At 44.2% G+C, this 23,253-nt stretch overlaps 2 protein-coding genes across 5 annotated transcripts in view; one reads left to right on the forward strand and one right to left on the reverse strand.

Moving 5' to 3' along the window:
• LOC6731931 (pneumococcal serine-rich repeat protein) overlaps window positions 1-23,253 on the reverse strand; it is a 54,439-nt gene that overhangs the window by 10,247 nt on the left and 20,939 nt on the right. For all 4 annotated transcript variants that reach the window (XM_039295471.1, XM_039295464.1, XM_039295480.2 and 1 more), the window contains exons 3-6: window positions 12,285-13,026; window positions 7,447-7,908; window positions 6,735-7,218; window positions 5,793-6,488 (exon numbers count right to left, since the gene is read on the reverse strand). In XM_039295471.1, coding sequence (XP_039151405.1) covers window positions 5,793-6,488; window positions 6,735-7,218; window positions 7,447-7,908; window positions 12,285-13,026 — 2,384 coding nt within the window. The remainder of the gene's footprint in view (window positions 1-5,792; window positions 6,489-6,734; window positions 7,219-7,446; window positions 7,909-12,284; window positions 13,027-23,253) is intronic.
• On the forward strand, window positions 11,567-12,056 carry LOC6731932. Its single transcript, XM_002079031.4, has one exon. It carries the CDS (start codon window positions 11,648-11,650, stop codon window positions 12,029-12,031), a length of 384 nt encoding a protein of 127 aa, XP_002079067.1. The 5' UTR covers window positions 11,567-11,647; the 3' UTR covers window positions 12,032-12,056.

Consider the following 23,253-nt stretch of genomic DNA (forward strand, 5'->3'; position numbering starts at 1 on the left):
CACGAGCGACGTTGGCTGCAACGACCTGCCTGAGTCCGAGGTTTTGAAGACCCGGGACCCAAGACCCCAGACCCCAGACCCCAGACCCTAGACCCCAGACCTTAAACACCAGACCCACAGACCCGGCATGATCTGCTGCTTGGCATTTGACTTTCGGGCCGACTTCTCTGCTCTTTCATTTCTTGGTTGTTTTATTTCGGTTTGGTGTACTGTGGTGTGGTGTTGTGTGGTTTGGTTTGGTTCGGTTCGGTTTGGGTGCTTCCAGTCATGCGCTGGCTTCAGCTGCGAGTCCGAGTCTTGACTTTGGTCCCGAGGTCCCTGGGGTCTCAATGGGGGCTGCTGCCTGAGTTTGCCGCTGCCTGCTGACTGTCAGTTAAATGGCAGCTCTGTTGCCGTGGCCACCTTATAACCTCCGCCTTCTGCACATTTCATCTAACCTCTGCTCCAGTCCGGCGTGCACAGTGGTTAAAGGGTCAGCCAAAAGGGCCACGATGGGTTAATTATTATTCTGCCTATCTAATTTAAAAAACCCAAATGGCTCAAGATTGAGAAGTATTCAAAAATAGGCCCAGTGTGTTTTTAGCAAAGCAAATACAAAATTTCCAATAAACTGTACCCTACTGTGCCACAAAAAGCTCCCCTCGATTGCGATCATTTGCTTTCGTGCTGTGATTTCTGCCCCCAAACCCTAGAATGAATTCAACTTTTCCTTTACCATAGGTAATGGTTTGGATCCTGGTTCAGTTTGGTTTTCTTCTAAGTGCCACAGCAGGTCGAATTTGCTGGTTTCAAGTTCCAGGCCCAGCAGCAGCAGCAGCAACATCATCAAACAGACGACATCATTATCGTGCAACATTATCAAAAACGAGGGGAAAGAAAACGCCAAGCGCGAGGCAAGAAATTGCTTGTCTTTGGCCAATTTTTGGTTCGTACATTTCGTAGGCGGCCGAAAAGTGGAAGCCGGCAAGAAAAACCGCCAAGGAAGGAAAAGGGGAACAAAGAAAAAGGAAGCTCTGCGAGCGGACCAATATATTGAAATATGGCGGTAAGCGGGCAATTTAAATGTGGGCCCCTCAACGCTTCCACCCGCCGCTGCACGGAATGTGGTTTTAAGTAATTCATGGATTAATGGTAGCATATTGGTCTTGCGGCCCGCGATTGAGCTGGAGAAGTTGCAGGAGTTGGAGGAGTTGCATGAGCTGGATGAGGAGGAGGTGGCTCCGTTGCCGCTGTCTCTTGAGTGAATGGTCGTGTCTGTGGCCGAGACCAAAACTGCTGTCTGTTTTTCTGTCTGCGGGGCCTTGGCCGTGGTAAGAGTAGGAGTTGCATGTTTAGCACGTGCCTTCGGTTCCTCTTGTTGCACACTGATGTTGCTGCTGCTGCTGCTGCTGCTGCTGCTGCTGCTCGTGTGCGGTAGTTGCTGCCGTTATTGTGCTGCTGCAGCAGTGGTTGTTGCTGGCTGATAATGCGTTGACCGCCAACGCCGCAAACTAGATTGTTACGTTTATAATCATTAGGCAAGTCGGTGATTTGTTTTCCTTTGCCTACATTTTTTTCCTAGCACTGATTCTTTGGGCTATGAAAGTTTTTGGTTTTTGCCACTAAAGCACCGTTAATATGAGGTTGCTTTTCTAGGCAAAACGAACTGGAGGCTACTTTTGAGTAGCTAAAAACTTTGGAATTTCACAGAATTTTCATAGAAAATCGCACATCTATGGTATAGGTGTTTGTTTTTAAAGGGAAAAGATCTTTGAAAGCAATATATATAAGTAATTACATATGTGAAATTGTGATAGGGATTTACATTTCATCTCAGCTAATTAAATTAGATCCGAACAAAAATAAAACTCAATCAAATCCTCTTTAGTTAAGTAACAATTTGAAGATTTCATTCACATCTCTGTCATTCGGCTTAACCGAAAATTAATTTACATTTTGGTTTTTGTATTTGGCACATAACGCCTCGTCATACTTCCTGTACAAAAGAAGAAAAACCCCAACTCATTGGCCACATAACACATTTTGCCGCACTCTACACACGCACACAGCAAACTCGAGAAACCAACAAATTGCATTTTAATGCAACTTTCCAAATCAATTTTCAGAAAACCAAACACAGAGACCAAGCTGCATTTCCCTTTGGAAAAAAAAAGTAGGAGATGTGAAGGCGAAAGGGGAAAACTAGAGATATGGCCAGAGGGATATATCGGGAACCTGGGTCGCAGTTGGCCAAAAGAGTGCCTGGCCAAAAGGCCAATATAAAAATAAATAAAACTTAAGTCAGCCATGTGACAGTTATGGATGAGAAGGCTGCACAATCCACTCCACACCACACCACTCAACTCTACTCCATTCCAAGCCCGGGGAACCCAACTCGAAAGTCAAGATCCGGACTTGGGGACCCCGGCCTGAGCCAAAGTAACGAGTTGGCTGGGCGATAAAAAATCTAACTTTAATACGAATTAAGATAAACAAATAATGAGAAAGGGAACGGATGGTTGGTGGTGTACAGGGGGCACCATCTAATCGAATGTTTGTAGATGGCAATGGAGACCTCCAGGCCCAAGCTCAAGTGACAAGTGCGAGTCTAGCCTGGGGGCTTTTGACATTTGCTGAATCGGAATCTGAATCCGAGACTGCGACGAAGACGATGATGATGATGATGACTACGTGGATTTGCAGTCACTGTTTGTGTTTACGCGAACGATGAAACCTTATGCCTAATAATAGGGTCGACTTTGAAATGCATACGAAAGGGGGAGATACTGGCACTGGTATAGTTTGCCTCGTTTTTTCTGTTTTTTTTTTTATTTTTATTATTTGTCGGGGGCGTTAGCCACGGTGCAAAATGTAGAGCTACGGAGTTGATCTCCATGTTGCCGATGCTTGACATTTATGTGAACCCAGTGCAACAATAACACGTTGGTGTACCACCAGACAGAACGACACGAAGCCAAACCAAACCAATCCAAACCAAGAGATCCCAGCGCGATCGTCGTGGGCTAGAAGGCAAAGTCAACTCGTTCGAGTCATGAATCTTATGACGCCTACGTGTACTTTTGGCATTTGGCATGTCAAATACAATAAGTACTAGGGGAGCCCCAAGTGCCAGAGATCAGAGTACTGCGAGTACATCTCGGTACCCAAGTTGGAGACGGAGACCCAAATGCGGAGCCTGGCGATGATACTTTGGGTTCAAGTCTGCGTTGGCCGCTGCGTTGACTCTTTTTCTTTCTGACAGCTTCGATTTGGGGCCCAAACACGTTTTGCAAGCCAAGGGGAACATTCCGGGTCTGTCATTAACCGACAGAAACTAATTCGCTCCAAATAAGTTCAAGGCGGAATGCTGATAGATTGACAAGGCGAATGGGTTTGGAGATGTTTGCCCGGGTTCTTGCCACAATTGGCGAATTCGTCATCTTGAGTTTCTTGAGAAGTTGGATGGAGATGTCGGTAATGACTTGATTGTGAACTTTGATTGTGGGGTCAAAGTTGTACACTCATTTAACGAAGTTGTATAGGAAATCAGTAGATCTCAATTATATCAAGCTATCTTGAAAATTGTTAACAGGTAAAATATTAGTTTGCTAAATACAATAGTTTAGATGTTTGTGAATCAAACTGAGCAACGATTTGAGTCCCACGACTTCCCACGACTATTGATCGAATTTCTAACCTCCTCTTGGGTTTCCACGCATTCCAGGCATCCAACCCACCTGCTACCTGCTCAGTGCACTTAATCAGCGAATAATTCATGACAAACTGTGGAAGGAGGGGTTTGAAAATGGGGGGGCGGGGCACCCTCCCATAGCTCGTGTCTCTGATCACGCATAGAAATTATTATTGTGCTTTAATATAGCCATAAATCTGAACATTTAAAATGCAGAAAATATCGCATCCTGCTGCGTTTGGCAAACCAGAACTGGAAAATGCAGAGGATCGCTAAACTGGGCATGGGTTGGGTTCGGTTCGGCTCCAACTTATGACTTCATCTGCATTTTTATGGCGAATACCCTGGCGATAATAAACCCTGGCAGGGATCGCAAAAGCCACCCATGCGTGCTCCTAGAAAAAACAGGGGGGACAGTGGGGTTTCCCACTTGAAGGAGGAGTTCCACCGAGGCAATATCAATAACACTTGCAACTCTGTCCGTCGTAGGTACGACTGCAACATGATGCGACAACGTTGTTGTCGTCGGACAATGTCACTGAACCAGTTCTCAATGTCTTCATATAGATTTCCACGGCCTGCGAGAGTCAACCTCTGCACTAAATATTTACAACCTCCACAATATCTCAACGACCGACAACGACGACAAAAAAGACTGAAAAGTCTGAAAGAAAATAAAAAAAAAAAGGTAACAGAAACGAGGCTGGTCTTTTCTATCGCCTGGCCTGGCGGAACAAGTTCATGCAACTGCAGCAGCCGCCGCAGCAGCAGCTCCAGCTCCAGCTTCAGCACCACAAAAGGTGTTCAGGCGACCAAGACCGAGCCCAAGAGCAAGACCAATACCAGCCAAACATCCAAACATCCAACTACCAACGACCAGCGACCAGTGTCGTGGTGGCCATAAATTCAATTGAATATTACGCCAATTGCCTTTTTGTCTATCGCCAACGTCGCGCGTCGGGGAGGAGTCAACATGACGGCCTCCAAACTGGTTCCATCATCATCATCAGTTTGGACCGATATGTTGTATTTTAAGCAGATTTAGTTCATCTTTGAATGCACGCTAAGCCGCTTTCGGCGAGCTAATTAGACGACTTTGAAGGCCCCATCTCCGCCAGCTAATATGCATCAAAATGTGTCAACACCTGGTGCCGCGTTGTCCTGCCGACCATCTCGACCGGCTTAATTGTTGGCTCTCCTCGATCCAAGCGAACTCCAACCGCACCGTACCGAACTGAACTGAACCTAGGCCATGTTTTCACTCCATTAACGCGTTGTGCAGTCGCCGCAGAGTGCAGGCAGATCCTGAACTGGGTCTGGTAATGATGCCTGACGTTGACCGATCGTCGACCGCAAAAGCCAGTCGAAGCCATCGCCAAAAGCCGGGGGAAAAGCCAGATCCAGAGCAACAGCAACAGCAATAGCAATAGCAAGAGCCGGCCCAGGCTGACCGAGCGATCAAAAGTCGTTCAACTTGCCGGAACTGGTCGTAAAGATCACCTGGCCAAGAGCTGCCTATGTGGAGCATTTTGCTCTCGAACTTGGCCAACGCAGCTCGTACCTGGGGATCTGGAGTTGAAGTCAAGTAAAGGCTGAATCTCGCATGGCACAATATTAATGGCCGCCAGAGAGTTCATGCCGGTCATGGTGAGTTCAAATCCCAAAACGTAGTTAATCTTGCCAGTTTCTTATTGATTATCGACAGGAAGTTCACAACCACAAAAGATTCATTGGGTTTTGTCTCCTGCGATGTTGTACAGGATTGGAACTGCTCATTGGAATCCAAATAATCTACAAGGACTAGCGAAATAGAGGATGTCATATGGATATGAAGCAACTAGTTTCAAAGTAAGATTGAAAAGGAGTTTTAAGAGTTAAAAGTTTTTTTTTTTGAAGAGACTTTCATTCCTTAACAATTTCCTTGATTAATGCCTTAGTTGTAACGGGTATTGTTTAGTAGTTAACTTTCTAAGATCCGATTTATTTACCCCTGCCAGCTGGGCCATAAAACTCAATTAGTTGATGCAGAAAGCCTCCTTTCTCCATCGAACCTCCTTGCTTAATCAACTACAAATGGGCTAAAAGGGAGAATGTTATGTTTGATTCGGTTTTGTTGGCCTACCTGAACGTATTCGGCGCATATATCAATTCCGCCCACAAAGCCGCACACATCGTCCACAGACCAGGAGTTAACCTCCTCGCTCTGCGCCTGACATCGTCTTCGGGCCTTGGCAACTCCTGTACCGGCTCCTGCTCCCGAACCCGCTGCAGAACTCTCACCCGTTCCCGATCCCGTGCCTAGTGTCGCGTTGGCGTTGCCAGAATTGATATCGTCGTGCTGCTCCAACGGTGGCGGGGATGGTGTGGACGTGGATGAGCCAGTGGTGGCTGTTGTTGCTGTGGTGGCCGTGGAGCTGGCACGACGCTCTGCCTTGAAGCGCTTGGCGGCCGGCGGCTGAGAGCTCAAATCCAATGGCGCCGCCGACGCAATCGAGGAGCCACCGCCGCCGTCACCGATGGGCGCCACCGTCGTGGAATCATTGGTGGAACGTGGACTAGACTGCCGCGAAGCGTGATGCGATTGCTGCTGCTGCCGTTGATGTTGCTGCTGCTGCTGCTGTTGTTGCTGTTGCAGCTGGGCCGAGTAGATCAGAGCGGGTGTTACAAATTGGGCTGCCTGATGCAGTGCGGCATTCAGGGTGGAACTGGAACGTGGCGTGCCCGCCGCACTCGCACTCGGCGACGAGGCATTCGAACCGGAGCGCTGCTGTTTGCTGCGCAGAATCTCCTGGATTTCGGCATCTTTCACAGCACGCGCCTGAGGAGATCGGGTTGAATGAAATGGTACAGAAAAAGAGAAGGGATTAAGTAAAACAGAAAATAATTACTTGGATTAACGAAGCGAAGTGGGTGTAGTAGTAGAAGTATGTATTTCTTACTTTGCCGTTAATAAAGTGCTACTACCTACAGGTGGCAAACAAAATATCCCATTAAAGAGGAACCCCCATTATTTGGTAACAGTTTTTGTTGGCCACCAAAGGAACTACTTGTTAATGCTACTCACCAGTGTCAGCAGTGCCTGGGTGCTGCTCATGTCTATCAGCGGCGGGAAAATACCAGACGAGAAGGGCAGAAAGTTGGTCATAAACGGCGAAACACTCGCTGCTGCCACCACGGCGGCCATTTGGCTCTTGGCCTGCTCCGTGGGCGATGGAGCGGTGGGTGGTGGAGCCAGTTGCGACATGGACGAACCACCGCCACCACCACCACCGGCTACTGCACCACCCACACCTGCTCCACCGACCACACTCACTTTGGCCTCCTTGGGCAGACTGACGGCAGCACTGTTCGCCGCCGATGCGGCCGATGGAGAGAGCTTCTTGGCAGTGGTCGCAGTGCTGCCGGCGGAGCTGCTCGTCGACTTGAGGGCGTTGCTTGGGGCAGAGTTTGATCCTCCTGCTCCTCCGCCTCCACCGCCGGCTCCTCCAGTGGCTGTTGTCGCAGAAGTGCTGCCGTCGTAGTAGGAATTGCGTCGAGTTGCGTTATTGCTGCACGGAACGAAAAATTACAACTTAGTTAATAGTTAATAATAAAAATTCATCATTTTAATATTTTTACGCGTTTTAGAAGGTTCATCTCAGTTTCCAAGTATGGTTTATCATATCATATTGATCTTAAGTTGAAATAGACGTATACACGACATTCCCACATTTTTTCTCTGTGGGAATTTTGCCTCGGAAAATATAAAGTTATTTCAGGGCGAACTCGAAACTTACTCATTGGGATTGGCATTGTTGTACTTGGCCGCCAGGCATCGCATAATGTCCGAATAGTTGCGGGTGGAGAAATCCGTGGCATTCGAGGCGGCACCACCGTCCGATTTGGCGGTGTTGCTGCTGCCGCTGATGTTGCTGCTGCTGTTGCTGTTGCTGCTGCGCAGTTGTTGCTGACTGGCGGCAGCCTGCTGAATGCTATTTAGCAAATTCGTTGACAAATTGTGCAGCGGCATGTGTGTGGCTGCACTTGCTGATGCCGATGCCGAACCCGATGATGATGATGATAATGATGATGTAGTGGTTGCTGTTGCCAACGATGGGCCACTGGGCGGACTAAGGCGTTGTTGCTGCTGCTGGGACTGTTGTTGTTGTTGCTGCTGGTGGCTGGGTGAGACACCACCACCAGCACCACCACCAGCACCACCACGATACGATGACGACGAGGGCGTGGCGCTGCGAGATCTGTCAGAAAAAAAAGTGAAGAAAAATGCCAAAAATTCATATGGATTAGTTATGTTAAAGAGAACATTTAGCAGGTTTTGCATAAGTGGGAGAGTGTGACATCAGCATGATATATTTACTATAACCTAACCCCATGATTTCTTGTAAATTTGCATTTATATTTAATTATCCCGAGTTCCCATTCAACGCCAGAAAAGGTGTCGCATACAATTGGATTATTTGTCATTCCGCACAGCATCCGAGCCAAGTTCTCTTGGCTTATTTGACATGCTAATGAGTGGCTTCCGTGAGATCTTCTCTCCTATGAAGAAAAAAAAGCAACCAAGACATTCAGGCAGCTGCGACCACGATTTACGTCTTGTGGAAGTTTGATATTTAGTTTAATTCTTTGGAGAAGTGGCAAGACTCTGGTCATAATGCGATTACAAATGCGATTTGACATGGGAACTGTTTTGCAAGGAGTTCCCTGGCGAAAGGAGTCCAATAACTGGTATCCATCCAGATGAGAAGCCTGGGAGAGTTCACACTTGGTTTTAATTCCAACTGGTATACAGTTGTTGAACAGAGTGGCTTATAGATTCAATTTATAAACTATTTAAATTGTAAGTACAATGAATGGAAGTGGTGAATAAGGTAGTTATGTACAATTCTATTGTGATTATCTTTTGCAGAATTAAAGAAGAAACACAAGAATCAAACTATTTATTCCACTACAATATATCTTCTTTACAACCGTATGCCTGTGTATCTCTCATAATTCTTTTCAGTTACTTTCAATATTGTTAGGACGATCACGGAACATTTCCCAAACAATTTCATTTCACAGATGCTCTCGGTTCGAAACGAAACATTTCATGTTAACCAATGTTGAGCATTTGTGGACTACAATCTGGCTGGCATGGCCATAACTTATATGCAACTACCATGCCACCAGCAAGGCGCAGTCGAATGCTCCACCTTGCCCCTTGCAGCAATAGCAGCCACCCATTAGCTATTCCCAGAGCACTGCAACACGAGCCAAGCCAACTCAATGCTGGCCGAAAAGAAAATAATCAGCATAGATTTCTGGCCAGATCCGCAGTGGCGGCAGCGGTCACCTCCTAAACCGAACCATGCCGCAGCCAGTGGCAGCTGCAAGTGCCTGCTTCTATTTCAGCTCGTCGATAGCGCTGTGCTGCATGCCACCAGAGCTGGCAGTTGCGCTTTTTAACTATTAATGTCAATAAAAAAATATTTTAAATATTTAAATCCAATAGAAAGACCTTTTATAATAGATTTGTTGTTTATATAGTTTCTATAATTTAGAACCTATATTTTGTTTTCTTTCCTTTATTGTGAACAATAATAGTTTCTTCTGGCTTCCAGCTCCATTTTGGCTAGCTGTTTTGGCCACCACTGGTTGCATGCCACATGGCTAGGTGGTTTGGGGCATGGCCCGGCTATGGCAGAGTAACTCGTGCTGCACGTCGTCGTCGTCGCTGGTCGTTGGTCATGTCGTGTCGCTCTTTCGGAGGCTGCGGCACCAAATTTATATATAGCAGCTTGCCGCCTAACTTGCCTCCTCGTACCGCTACGCCCCTCCGCCCCTCCCCATCCATCCCCCTGCCCACTCAGCTGGCTCCCTGCGTTGTTGCTGCTGTTGTTGTTGCCATTGATTTATCGTGATCTGTTGGTTGTCGATTTTTTGCTGTTATTTTGTTCGTTTGCCGGTTCGGCGTTGTTGCCTCTTGCTGCTTACAACAACTTTTTTTTGTTGCTCTTTTTTGTCTCATTTTTTTCTGTTGTATCTTTTTTAGTAATTTTTTTTCGGTTTTGTTAAAAATGTTGATTATTGCAAATTGCTTTGGCGATTGGTAGCAGCTACTTAGTTGTGTTTTGTTGCTTGTTCTTGGCAATTGTTTGAACAGCAACCAGATCAAACCAAAAAAAAGTAGTGGAGGCAAAAAAGCATTGCAAAAATGGTTTATGGTGGCGATTATGTTTTGGCTACTGCCACCGATCGCCCTCCCAGTTCCGACTTCACCCAATCTCTCGATGTGTGCCTAACGGTTTGGGTGCTCTGGTTGTCTAAGATCTTTAGATCGGTGGCATGCCTAATTGGTTTTTATTATACAACCGGCAACATGTGCCCGCCTCGGTATGCAAATGGTGTCTATTGTTACGCCTACACAAGACCCCAAAAGTCCCTAATAAAAATAAATGTATGTGAATACGCTGCGGTTCGAAATGAATTTGATCCAAAGTTACTAGACCGACCGGGTATTAATACCCTACAGTCAAGATCGCATATATTAACAACTTTTTAAAATTATATATTCATTACATTTTAAAATGCAATATAATTTTTACTTCGAACAGAACATATATTGTTTTGAAACGCACTGTATGCATTTGTAAACGATACATGATGTCGCATATGTCCAAACAGTATTTGTTGACGTGAAGTTTCGCATACTAAAATAGAAACAAAAGAACTTAAAAACCCATTGGACCAAGCCTAGGGAAAAAGCCTAGCCAAATCTCTTAAGACTTCCAATACTTTTAAGAACATGTATTAAATATGCAAATAATGTTATAAATAAAAAAAAAATACAAACTGAATGGAGCAGACAGACATCGTATTTCTGTCAATGGGCACCTAGCGAAATCAAGTTATGTCTATAACTATATTTATGTAGCATTCGTGATTTTGCCAGTGGATACATTTAATCAGTTGTCTTCGACAGGTGAGAAGACTTCGCATCGAATTTACATTAATTCTTCAAAATTCTATAGTCTCATGGTGTATTTATGATATAAACACAGTCTTCAAACCAGTTATTTGTCCGGCCCTAAAACATTCATTTGTCATATCGCATTAAGGCTGGCTTAATAAGCCACTCTAATTTGAGTATAAACAATTATAAATTATGAAAATGATGCGGCTTATCCAATCTTCTTACAGACGACCACCCCGAGCGAATTGAGTGAACCCACGGCCAGATGCGAATCGACTATGGTAAATCCGAATCTGTCGTGGTCGCACCACTCAATTTCCACACCCCAGGTGCCGATAGGCTAGCATGTCTCATTAATATTAATATGGTCAGCGGTTCGCCCAAATCATATAGCCCAACTAGTATCTTTGTATCTATGTATCTTTGTATCTTCCTGCTAAGGCCTAAGGCTTGTTAATGTATTTCGTTTTGGTTTTTTGCGCTCGGAAGATAAATTGGCTTTATTTATATTAGTTAATATATAATCTTTAACACCATTAATTTAGTTGCGCGTATTAATTGCTGTTGATTTCGCTTGTCAAATCGCATTTAGTCGCCGTCTGGGCCTTATTAATTTTTTTTGTTTTCGTCTTATTTGTTTTTAAATTCAAGTTTTTCAAGTTGTTTTTCTTTCCTTTTCTTGGCGGGTTCTTTGTTATTGCCTCTTTTTGACAGCAAAAGCGTGCTCTTGTGTAGACACATTCGTGTTGGCCGCTTTTTTGTTTCGTGGTTTTGATTAATTTACCATTGGCGGCTGCGAACAGAAGCCGCATCGGTTTGGTTTCTCTTCGAGGTATTAATTTATTAAAATGTTAATTAATTTGTCAGGCGTCGACAGGCGTTGAATTCGCTTGATAAATAGTCCAAAATATTGGCGAGTTCGAATGGGAAAAGCTCTATCTCTCTTGACTTTTCCAAATCAACATGGCTAAGAAATTTACGTATTTTAATAGCAACTAACTTTCCGTCTAAGTCTCCAGAATATGTCTGACAAGGATAAAAAAGATGAACCGGAACAGTTGGATGATGATTCCAGTGACGACGATGCCAACCAGACCGATGCCAGAGATCAGTATTCCAATCCTACCATCAGTGCATCACCCTCGATTCTGCGACACCCCAACGCTCCCCGGCCTGATATTTCGAGTGCCCCCTCGGTGGTCATTGCGTTGCCAAGTAGCGAGACGGTCGTCGCGACCGAGGAAACTCCGGAGGAGCGACTCCGGCGAAGGATGAGATTTCTCGAGTTGCGGCGTGAGCACTACAACTACGTCAGTCACAGCGAGCAATGCAACATGGCGGACACGGAGGATGAAGATCACGCGGAGAGTCACCCAAAGTGTGAAGAGAATTGCAAGCCCAAATAGAGATTGGTTAATTAAAACTACCTAAACTACCTTGCAATTAACTTTTCCTAAATCTCTCCCTATAATCACTATGAGTGGACAAACCAATTTGTTGTGCGATTGGTTGAGCGCTGCTCTAATGAATCATTTCGAACAGATCACATGGGTCACGGTTATATCACGAATCAGTGATGCAATGAATCAATGATTCAATAAGCCATGTCTGTCCGTAGTACCCCCTACTTGTGACTCCCGAACTTCCACTTCCACTCACCTGGCAAATGAGCTGACGGTGAGTTCGCCGTTGTGGCTACTGCTGTTGCTCCCTGGACTCAGCCGCTCCCTCTTGACGCTGTGGCCCAGACTTGGCTGACTCGATTGATGGTTGTTGATGATGCTGCTGCTGCTACTGCTACTGTTGTTGTTGTTGATGGTGTTGTTGTTGTTGTTATTGTGTATGGTGACCATCGGTGCATCCTTGTGATTGTCCATCTTCTCATGCTTGACCTTCTCCAAATAGAAAGCAGCATAGGCGGCTGCCACCGATGCCGTGTTTGCATTGGTGGTGCAAGTGCTGCCGGCGGAGGAGAACGACATGGATGAGGAGGATGCTGAGGAGGCGGGTGCACTTAGTTGGCTGGTAGTGGGCGTGGCAGCCTGACCGGCTGCACCAACACCACCCGAACCACCGGTCGCCGCTTCGCTCAGCTTCTTGGCACTGCTCTCGATGGCTCCATATCCGCTGAGCAGCGATCGTTCGCTAAGCATTCTGGCCGTTTCCGCAACGGTGGGATATCTACTACAGGGACTAACCGAGCGACTCCTCCTGCCCTTCTTGCCCAGCTGCCGCAGATCGCTGGCCAACCGCTCGAGATGCTTCCGCTTGGTGGCTGTGGAAGCGGTCGTGGCCGCTTCCTGGTCGTCGTGGGTCGCCGGTTGGGCTGCGCTGCGACCGCCCACAATGGCGGTGGTGGCCTTGGCTGGCTTCTGCTGCAGTATGTCGGTGGGTGCGTTACCTGTAGGGAAAAAGTGTAGGGTTAGTTACTTGCTTGTTATTGGTATTTAAGAAATACAAAAAGTATCTTTTAATTTGTACTTGCTAAAACTGGACTATTTCTTACCCACCAAAACCTGTAAATTAACTTATTTATTTAGAAAAAGGAATAACCAATTTGTAACCGTGCACGGAAACCAATAAGCACACACAATAATACACTCGCAATGACACGCACCCATAGACTGAGCCAAATACATTGTGGTGTAAAAAGCTCGACGAGGCTTGCGTCGCATGCAAATCGGCCAAAGGTTAAAATAACTTATAATATGTTAACAAAACCATTGACCTGCATCGTTGAACCCCTAAGCTAATTATCGGGGTGAGCCAGGGGGCGCGAAGTGCACCTCAGCGCTGCGTACAGTACAACACAGTGCGATTCGAACAGTTACAATGCCCGGAAAAGGCAATCATTAAACAAACAAACAGCAGCAAACCCAGACAGTCGCGGCAAATCCCCCAGTCAAATGGGGAAGCTAAGGTGTCAGCAACAATTCTAGTTGGAGTAGATAATTTGGATCACATCAGGGGTGAAATGGGAGTATTCATCAAAGTCATATATTCTCTTCATGGGCAAAATATTCGAATGTATCTATAAATTCTCTATTAGTTCTTCTAGTTCATAGTTCGACTAACAGATACCCGGTTACTCACGTTTAGCAACAATTCCAATAAATAGGGTACCATGCATAATAAAGATATCCAAAGAAAAAATATATATATATTTAACTTTTATGGTGTGGTTTTGTGTTCCCCCGTATGGGCAGAGCAAATAAATTGTGTATTTACCTAGGTATTTATTCTCAATTTTTGGATCCGCAACAGTTGATTATTTACATTGCTTCGTTCATAAATAATTTAATTGTAAGTTAACTGGCAAAAATTAAAAAGCAAATACGTGTATCAATGCGTGCACAAGCATTGACCTTTACCTACGCGATGGATCAGGTGGTGAAGCTATCGGTTCTCTGCCCGTAGGTGTAAATTGATGGAAGCCACACCAGTCCCTTGTTCCAATCCCAGACTCAGACCCAGACCAACCAGACACCAAGCCATACTCACACCTAGGCCCTGACTTGGAGCCAGATCCATTCGGTCGCATGTTTGGGAGCCAAAAGCACACAGCATAAATAATTAAATGAAATATTTACAAGCGAAATTAACAACAATTTGTAGTTTTAAACTCGTTACGGATCCCCGCTATCGGAACCCGAATCCAAACAGAACCAGAATCGTGGTTCTAAGTTGCATTGGTTTTGGTCAACACAACGAAAGCTCCCCTGCCGATTGCCTCCATATCAAATTTCACCCTTCATTTTGGAGTTCGTAATGTGCGTATATATCTGCTGTTTAATAATTTGCCTGTGCGTTATCATAAAATTAAGTTTATCATTGGTTAGCATAGAAATTAAGTATAAGGGTATATAATGCCAGAATGGAAAATACCATATACAATCGCCATAAAGTGGTTGGAAAGTAGAAGACGAACGTGTTTGAAAAACTATGGTTTTTTTGCTTGGCGATTTTGAAAATATATATATAAACTTAATATTAAATGAAGAAATGTTATGTATATAAAAAATGAAGAAAGGTTGTCACAGAAAGTAATAGCTTAATTTTTAAAAAAATTATTTGATTTTTCTCACCAACTCAAATGTTCATTATGAATTTAATTTTTATGGTACAATTTTTGGCTACTTTCGTACCACTGTGCGCTCGAACGCTTGCCCGTTCCGTTCGTTCGGTCAGCGTGCTCCCCATAGACCCCTGATTGGCATCGCTTGGCTCCAATGGTGCTAAGTGCCGAATGTCGAATGGTGAAGATCATCATGACTGCGATGATGGAGGAAGGCGTACCCGAATAGGGCAGTGCGAGAAAGAGGGCGGCACAAGGACGGGCGGGGTAGAAAAAACCTCGACCCAACATGTGCCATGCGCGACACTGTTGACTTTTTCCACTTGGACGTTATGTTTCTTCCCCACCGTGCCCATACCTGAGTGTATCTGTATCTGAGTATCTGAGCGATCCGCACGGTGACAGGCCGCATTTCGGTTCGCCGTTGGGTCGACAAGTGTCAATAGTACTAATAGACGGTGCCGACATCGAAACTTAGGACCGAGCACGTTCGCACCATAGAAAGTGGCGGAGCGCGGGTGCACAGCGATTGGATTTGGGCTTGGGCTTGGGTTCGAGTTTGAGTTCTGACAGCGGTAAAGTTCATTGCCATTGGGTGCGATACAAGTACTACGTATACGAAGTGCTGGCAAACACAGCTGCCGGCCGACCCGTCATGTGACCATTTTTCATGAGCCAAATAGAAGTGCGAGTGTACTGCGCCGCATGAACTAACAACTACGACAATTTGCAATTGATTTCTGACCCGCACACAGCTGCCGATGAAGGGTCACATATTCGTCCGTCTAGACCTTGAGAAAAAGTCCCCAAAAATCGAAATAAAAAACCCTAACCTCGCTGACGCAAACAATCGCTGTCGATAGCTAGATTTCATGTCCGAGTGTCAGCGTGGAGGATCCAATCCACAACAATTGGGGAGTGCGGCTTATCAGCCGAATTTTATTGTTTCTTTTGACCTCATTTGAAAACCAAATAAGCGCCAGCTGACTGCTGGCCCCCCCTTTGCCCTTTATGCAAACTCTGCTCCGTTGTTATCGGCATAGGGTTCAACCTTTGTTCCCGACTTTGTTCCGTAAGAAGAGTAAATAAACCGAATATATATATACGCGAGTATCAGTAAGTCAAGAAGGTAATACTAAAGCACGCTGATAAATAGGGTCTTTCTGGACGTGTGGTACGGGTTGTCGTATCAGGGCAGCAGCGGGAATTGGGAGCGATTCGGCCTATCTACGGCACAAGGCCCTGAACCGATTTCGTGTCGAGTTCGATTCGATTTAGCCTCTTCAATGACTGGCTCTTTATAACCCCTATAGCAATATTATTTGACTCGTTCCATTCTATTCCCTATATCAGACAATCGTAGATAGCTAGCTTTACTGGGTAAGGGAGCAAAAATGTGTATTTTGTTAAATTCAGTTTTGTAACCCCTAAAAGGCGTTCATAATACAAAGTTCATTTTGAAACAAGCTTATCTCCAAAGACTTTCCCCATCTCGGTGATATTGTTCTCAGCTTTCTAGTTCTATAGTCTTAGCTTTCTTTTAGTTTGTCTTGGTAACTAGCTACTTATACTTATGGTACCTATAACTAGTAGTGATTAGTGTAACCTTAGTGCTCCAACTCAACCGTTTCTATTCGCTCTATTTTTGTCACATTGCTTATAGATAAACATTTATGGTGGCCTATCAGTATCTGTATCTGCATCGCTCTACTCTGCTTCAGTTTCAGCTCGAGTTCAGACAGTTTCAGTTTCCTTTTTACGTGATTTCTTGTATCTCAAGTGTTGTGCTCTGGTCGCGGGGTCTTATCGCCTTGTTTGTCCAAGTGCCAGTTGAACTATATACATATGTATGTATGCTCGTAATGCTGATGATCATGATCGTGATGATGATGATGATGATGTATGTATTCCTATATAGGGGGCTTAGTACTCGTATATGGCCTTCTCATGGTTCACGATGTTTTTGTCAGCGTGTGTTTTCCCCCTTGCTCTCTTTTTTTGTCGTTCTCAATTCTTTGGGTCGTTTTTTGTGGTTTTCGAAAATCATGTCGCATTTATTAGATCATCAAAAGGTGTTAAAGATTGTGGGGCACGTTTCAATGATAATATTTGGCCTGGCCTTTTGTACGGCATTCTGGAGCTCTATTTCAATTGTTTGTTTGTCGCACTGGGTGAAAGTAATTCAAAGTTCATTAGAGATCTTCCATCCAGCCGTTGCTGCCTATCATATACCTTTTTCTGATTTGTCATATCTGTTGGACAAATCCCTTATCTTTATGGGATAGCAATCTCGGTGGAATTGCAATTTGCGAAAACAATAGCGTGTGGAAATTAACCGGAATACAAATGAAAACAAAGCGTCCAAATCTGTTCAGATACCAAAATTTTCATCGGTTTAATGGTCTTTTGAGTGGTGTCAGTGTGCAGTTTCATTGATATATTTCAAAAGTTCTTGAATGTCTTTTCCCAGCTTACCGCTATTAATTGATTAGCCAGTCAGCACCATATCGCCAAGTGACAGACCTAGGATTGGCTTAAGGAAAATCCAATAATAAAATACACAGATAGCGAACTGGAACGGACGCCAACTGAAACCATTGGACAACCGCAAAAAAAAAAAAAGTAAAGCGCTCTAACGGTTCATAACACTGTGTTCCCCACAGGTCCACGCCAAATTGAAATTTCAAATCAAATCAGAGCGCGGCGCAAGACGGAAATGGCAAATGATTTTCTTCCAACATTCTGCGACTCCATAACGGACAGCCAAAGCAAAAAAAAAAAAAAAAAAAATAGTACAAAAAAAGTGGTCAAGAACCGAGGGAAAAATTTCATAAATTATTAACACCTCTGCCATTTGAACTGGACAAACTGGTACCCGTTTCATGGATATGTGCGAGTGTGTGTGTATGTGTGAGTGTAAGACGCGCCTCTCTTTGCGCTTCTCATTGAGGTGAGCTGGTAAGTCTTCGGACTGCATAATTGCTTTAATGGAATTTGATTTTACCCAACCTCTCAACACGCTCGACTACTGACGAGTGTCGAACCTATTGTAGCGAACGGAAGGCCTTGGCTCTGAAGAAGAGATAAATGCGTGAATCACGGACTATATATCCCCTTATATGGTGGAGTTCCCGGAATTTTATGGCCTCATTTTGAAATAATCGACCGACTTAAAAGGATTGAACTGATTAATCTTCAAACGCTCATAACTAGCTAATTGCCATATTAATTCTTGAAATAACAAAGAAATTCTTGGAAACTTCACTAACAGGGTTAACCTTTTAAATGTAAAGAAGTGCAATTCAATCGATCCTTTAAAATTAATTAGCTTAAATAGTTATAAACCCATATTTGCATCGTGTCACGGAGGCACCACTAGACCCCACCTTGTCGTTTTTTGGTCCATTGCAGATGATGTACAACCACTATTAGCATTAAAGTTTATTATCGACAACGACGCTGGTTCTGAATTCCTGTAAAACAGGTGCACCTTAGCATACACACACATGCCGCACACATCTGTGCACTCGATTGCACAGTGAGGCCATCGGAGGAGGCCTTTCAACTTTTAGCTAGAGATTTCTCCACCTCTGCCATATCGCACTGGCCAAACGAAACCAAACCAAGCCAAACCATACCCGCACCATCCGATCCAAGCCGATCGGAACCCAACGTCCCCTACCACATGGTTGCATGCAATGCAGGCGGCGGCGCAATGCATTTGGCCGCTAAAAGCGCCTTATTTGGTTAAATTGGTGCAGATTGCTGCCAGGCCAGCTCTAAATAATAATTAGCACAGGTTTCTTCATCTACTTCTCCTGCGTCGTCGTCGCTATCTCACTTTGCCCGCTTCTTGTTCGCCTCGCCTTGCTGCGCTTTTGGTTTTGGTTTTTCGTTTGGTTTTGGTCATTCACCACCAGGCGCACCGCAAAAATCAAAAACTAAGACAACGACAAGAAAAAAAAAAAACTAAACTAACCGAGAAAAAAACATCTTGTTGCATGCCACATACGGGGTGAAATTTCCTTAGAAATTTCGTGCTTGCCTGCTCTGGTTTTAATTTGATTTTTACTTGATTTCCCCGCCACTCTCCATCACCATCACCATCGCCATCGCCATTGCCATCACCATTGCCAGCTTCAACCTTCCCGAGCGCCTTCGTCTGCATCTGGTGGTGGCCCAGGTTCAGGTTCATAAATTTACTAGATGTTCGCCCGATTTCTTGGCTCCGCGTTGCATGTTTAATGTTGCTGCTCCGTTGCATATTCGCGTGTGCTGCATGCCTCCGTGGGTTGCACTCGCAGCCCCAACAATGTGGATGGTTCTGCTCCTTCTGCGCCACCCCATTCAAACCATCAGTTCCCTTTTTGCTAATAATTATTTTCCTGGTCTGCGGATTTATGACGCTAAAGGATCACTAGCTATGGCTTAACGATATTTTGGTGCCTTAAAAAAATTACTATCTCAAAAAGGATTAAAGAATTGCGCTTAAGTAATTTTGTTTTAGTGACAATAAGTAGATTTCAATTGTATTTGAAACCAGTCCTTGTTCGATTCTTATACGAAAACATCACTAACGTTTTAAAAATAAAACCATCAAAGTTTTAGACTTTGGTGTAATTAAATATATACCAGAGGAAATGGGGAGAAATAAAAAACAACGTATAAAACAATTTGCCAATTGATGCCGATATGATAGTTAGAGCGAGACCCCAAAGAGGAGCAGGCGGGGTGAACGGGAGGCGAACCAGATGTGCGCATGCCTCAAAGGCACCTGCCAAGTCGGGCCGCATGGAATGGAATACGGTGGAGTGTAGAGTGGAGTGGAGTGGAGTAGAGTGGCAGATCGGCTTGATTCCCGTCCAAGTCTGGGGCTAAGGCGAGGAAATCAAGTGCAGATTAATTAAATTCGATAATTAAATGAACGGGCCGCGCCGGGGCTAGCAGATCGTGTCTGCCGGCAGCATCGTAGTGATGTGTATGTGTCCATGGCTGCCGCTGTTGGTTTTAGATGAAAGCTGCAAAAAGAAGGCCCCAAACAGCAGCAGTGGTATAATAATAATAAAAAAAAAGAAACATTTGCACATTGGCTGCACATTTGGGATTGAGGTTGAGTCTCTGGCGACGGGTGATGATGGCGTTGGACCAGCCACGACCAGCGACTTCTTCTCCTCCACTTTCTTGGCTCTCCGTCTCCGGCTAATGCACTTCTGTGATTTTAGGCGCAGCGAATTAATGCGCATCGCTCTATAAATTTGTCAGCAATTAAACGATCCAGTCGCCCGGCTGGGCCACTAAAACTGTTTGCCCAGCTTTGGCCAATCTATCAGGGTAGTAGTTGTGCTCTAATATGCTTATCGAGGGGGTCGAGGTTATATAAAGTAACCCTTTTACTTCAACAAGACACTAAACTAAAGCTGAAACACCTAATTCTCTCATTTTTGTAAATTCCTTAACATAGAGTATCCCAAGAACAACTTCCGTCAAAGAGAGACAAACTGCTGAAGCTTACTTGTGTGATATTTTATGGATTTCTAGTCGATAAAAGCCACAAACTTCCGAACTTCATCTAATGGATAGACTTCAATGGTCGCAGAATCCTCGAATGTGCAACGAATTTCTGTGGACTTGATTGATATTGGGCGATAAAGAAACCGCTAAGGAGCCGCTCTCAGGGTCTCTTTAGACTCCTGCTCTCTGTCAGCATCCGTCTATATGTTTCTCTATCTCCATATAACATGTGTAGCAGTTGTAATGTATAGCTGGCAAAATCGGTGCATGTTGCACATAAATTTCATACGAGTTCAAGCCCAGTTCGCCACAAATTTATGGCCCAAGCGAATGAGGAGACGACTGGGGCTTGGACTTGATCTTGGTTTTGGCTTTGGACTATGGATCGGATGTGTTTTTGGTGGGGAAATGAGTGCTCTTTGGGGCGTGTTTCCTTGTGCTCTGCTGTCCTGTTAACAAGTTCTGAGTGTTGCAGCAGCATCCGCATCTTGTTTAATGTGTTTGTGGTGGCCATACGTAAGGCCGTTGAAAGCTAGTTAAGGCCAAAGATTGATGGCGCAAGGTTAGAGCGCATATAAAATGGCCATCGACTGGAAGTCATCAAAATAGTTGAAAATGTGTACTCTTTAAACTTGACACTAATTTGATTCTATTCCATGGAAATCCATTTCATATCAATTTCGTTTTATTAGGACTTTGCTAAGTGTCGCATTGATAACGCTGCGTATACGTAATGTGACTTATTGCGGAGGTTTTTTGTAAAGTGCGTTGGTTTAGTTACTTTGATGTACGGATGTATTTTGAGTTAGTTTAAAAAAGTGTTGATTAAACTTGCCTTTTATTTAGTTGTATTTTCTAACGGCTTACTTGGCGTATGCGTAATTTTTCGCCTAAAATCACCCTTTAGAAGCAATTTATTTATGAAATATTTGCTGTTTATTAAACCACCTGGCGCACAACATCTACAATCGTTTGTCTGAACGACTTCAGCACTTATCATTTCACTTCACTTCCCCGCCGGCTGACTTGGCGTATACTTAATATGCAATTATAAATCTTAAACACGATCGCCCAGAAGGCAGTGAACAGTAATTTCCTGCTCACCAAGTATATGGGTTATTCTGTGCGCATATTGTACGTCGCTGTGAAGGTTTACATATAAAAAAAAAAAACATACACATTTGCTGCCGTTTTGCCAGTAGAATGGTGTGTACCAACGAGTTCAAGCAGTTCAAAACCTTTGCACGCGAACTTATCGCACAAGGCGACTTCGTCTGGTTAGAGTGAAACCAAAACCAAACCGAAAACAATGCTGTTCATGCAATTAGGATCGGGTGGGGTACGAAATAAAATGTTGAAAATGTGGGATCATAAAAAAACTTGTAAATTAAGGATTTCTGGCTAAAAGCAAATATTGCATTTTTTTTTTTACTTATGAATCATTCTTTAAACGATTTTTTGACTTTATTAATCTTGAACATTTTTGACTCCTTTACGAACGTGTGTTCTTCTTAGTTTTGCAATTCTTTCTGGGTTTTTTCAATTCATGTGGTATGTTCCCATTTGGCCCCCGAGTTGAGATTGGTGTATATACATATTTAAAATAAAACGCAACGATCGCAGAGCAAAAAGTCAAAGCGGCAAAGCGGCGGTCGACGCGTACAAAATGCGAAAGCAACAGCAACATATAGTACACATATAGTACACAGATCAGCCGCAACAACAACAACAACAACAACAGCAACAACAGCAGCAGCGGCAGGAACAACAAAATCAGCCGTGGAGAGTGTATACACAAACGTCAAAAAAGTCAACTGCGCCGCTGCCATTTGATAAGAGGCCACAAGTGTAAATATAGACGACAACAACAACAGCAAAACCAAAGCGGCGATGTCCACGACCGCTGACTCTCCTTCTCACTCTCGCTCTCTCTCTCTTTCTCGCTCTCTACCCTCTCAAGAGGCGGAGAGGTGGGTACTCTTTTTTAGATCTCTTGCATCTCCCTCACTCGCGCTACTCGAATTGATTGATATTGCCATTTTGCCTTTGTCGCCATTTCATTTTTGCTTTCAGCAGTTCACCAGAGTTCATACATACATAAGCACACACATATGTACATATAGTAGAGATATATGTGTAGGTGCATGTATAATGCGTGCGTAGGTGGCAGAGGAGTGGGGGGGGGGGCATATATATACTCAATCCCAACTACGTGCTGCAATGCCACACGAGGTGGCGATTAGGGGGGGAAAGGCGCGCCGAAATCAACTGCATTGAGCATTTAGGGTTAACCACAAAATGGGTCAACAACACACACACACACTTGTCGTTGGGGACGACTGAACCCTGTGAGTCAGATAAGAGTTTGCCGTAGATCGACAGCTCGGGACGGACGATGAGTCAGGGGTATGTCAGCATGCCAATAATCAGCTGGTGATTAAGAATTAATATCAACATATTTGTATTTCAAAAATATAAGAGAGTCGGGGTGAAGCCAGGGTTACACGAGTAGCTGCGTGTGCTACAATGTGCAGATGTAGAAACCGCTTAGTTTTTTTAGAAACATTTAAAAAATCTGCTAACATATAGAGGTAACACTGTACTTATATAACATACAGTTGGTTCTATGTAGCAAAATTTCAAATTATAATAGCTGCTTCTCAAGGTTATGTACTCAAAAGAAGTGCCGCATTATCTTCAATTTCTTGTCCTTATATAACCCCGGCTACAGATCAATTGAATTGCCATTTCTGCAAGTGACAAAAGATTGAAACGCCGTAATTTATGCAACATAAATGGCCATAATGATACACAGCGACGTAAACAATCAGCGATTTATATGGTGTCTTTAATTTTCTTTTTTGTCGATTATTTTATCGTACTTCTCTTCCCAACGCCTTCGACCATAAAGACCTAAAGAATAAATAACGCGTGCACCATACAATTTAACAGCACAATATTTGCATAATAGCAGCGCGTGACAACAACAACAATAAAGGCGCAATGGGGTATACCCCACAGTGGGGAAAAAGGTATGTAAGT

Source organism: Drosophila simulans, chromosome 2L, assembly GCF_016746395.2.
Source record: "Drosophila simulans strain w501 chromosome 2L, Prin_Dsim_3.1, whole genome shotgun sequence".
NCBI classification, from domain to species: domain Eukaryota; kingdom Metazoa; phylum Arthropoda; class Insecta; order Diptera; family Drosophilidae; genus Drosophila; species Drosophila simulans.

Excerpts from the sequence above, each read along its gene's own strand:
- LOC6731932 (XM_002079031.4), top strand. The coding sequence starts at position 11,648 with ATGTCTGACAAGGATAAAAAAGATGAACCGGAACAGTTGGATGATGAT.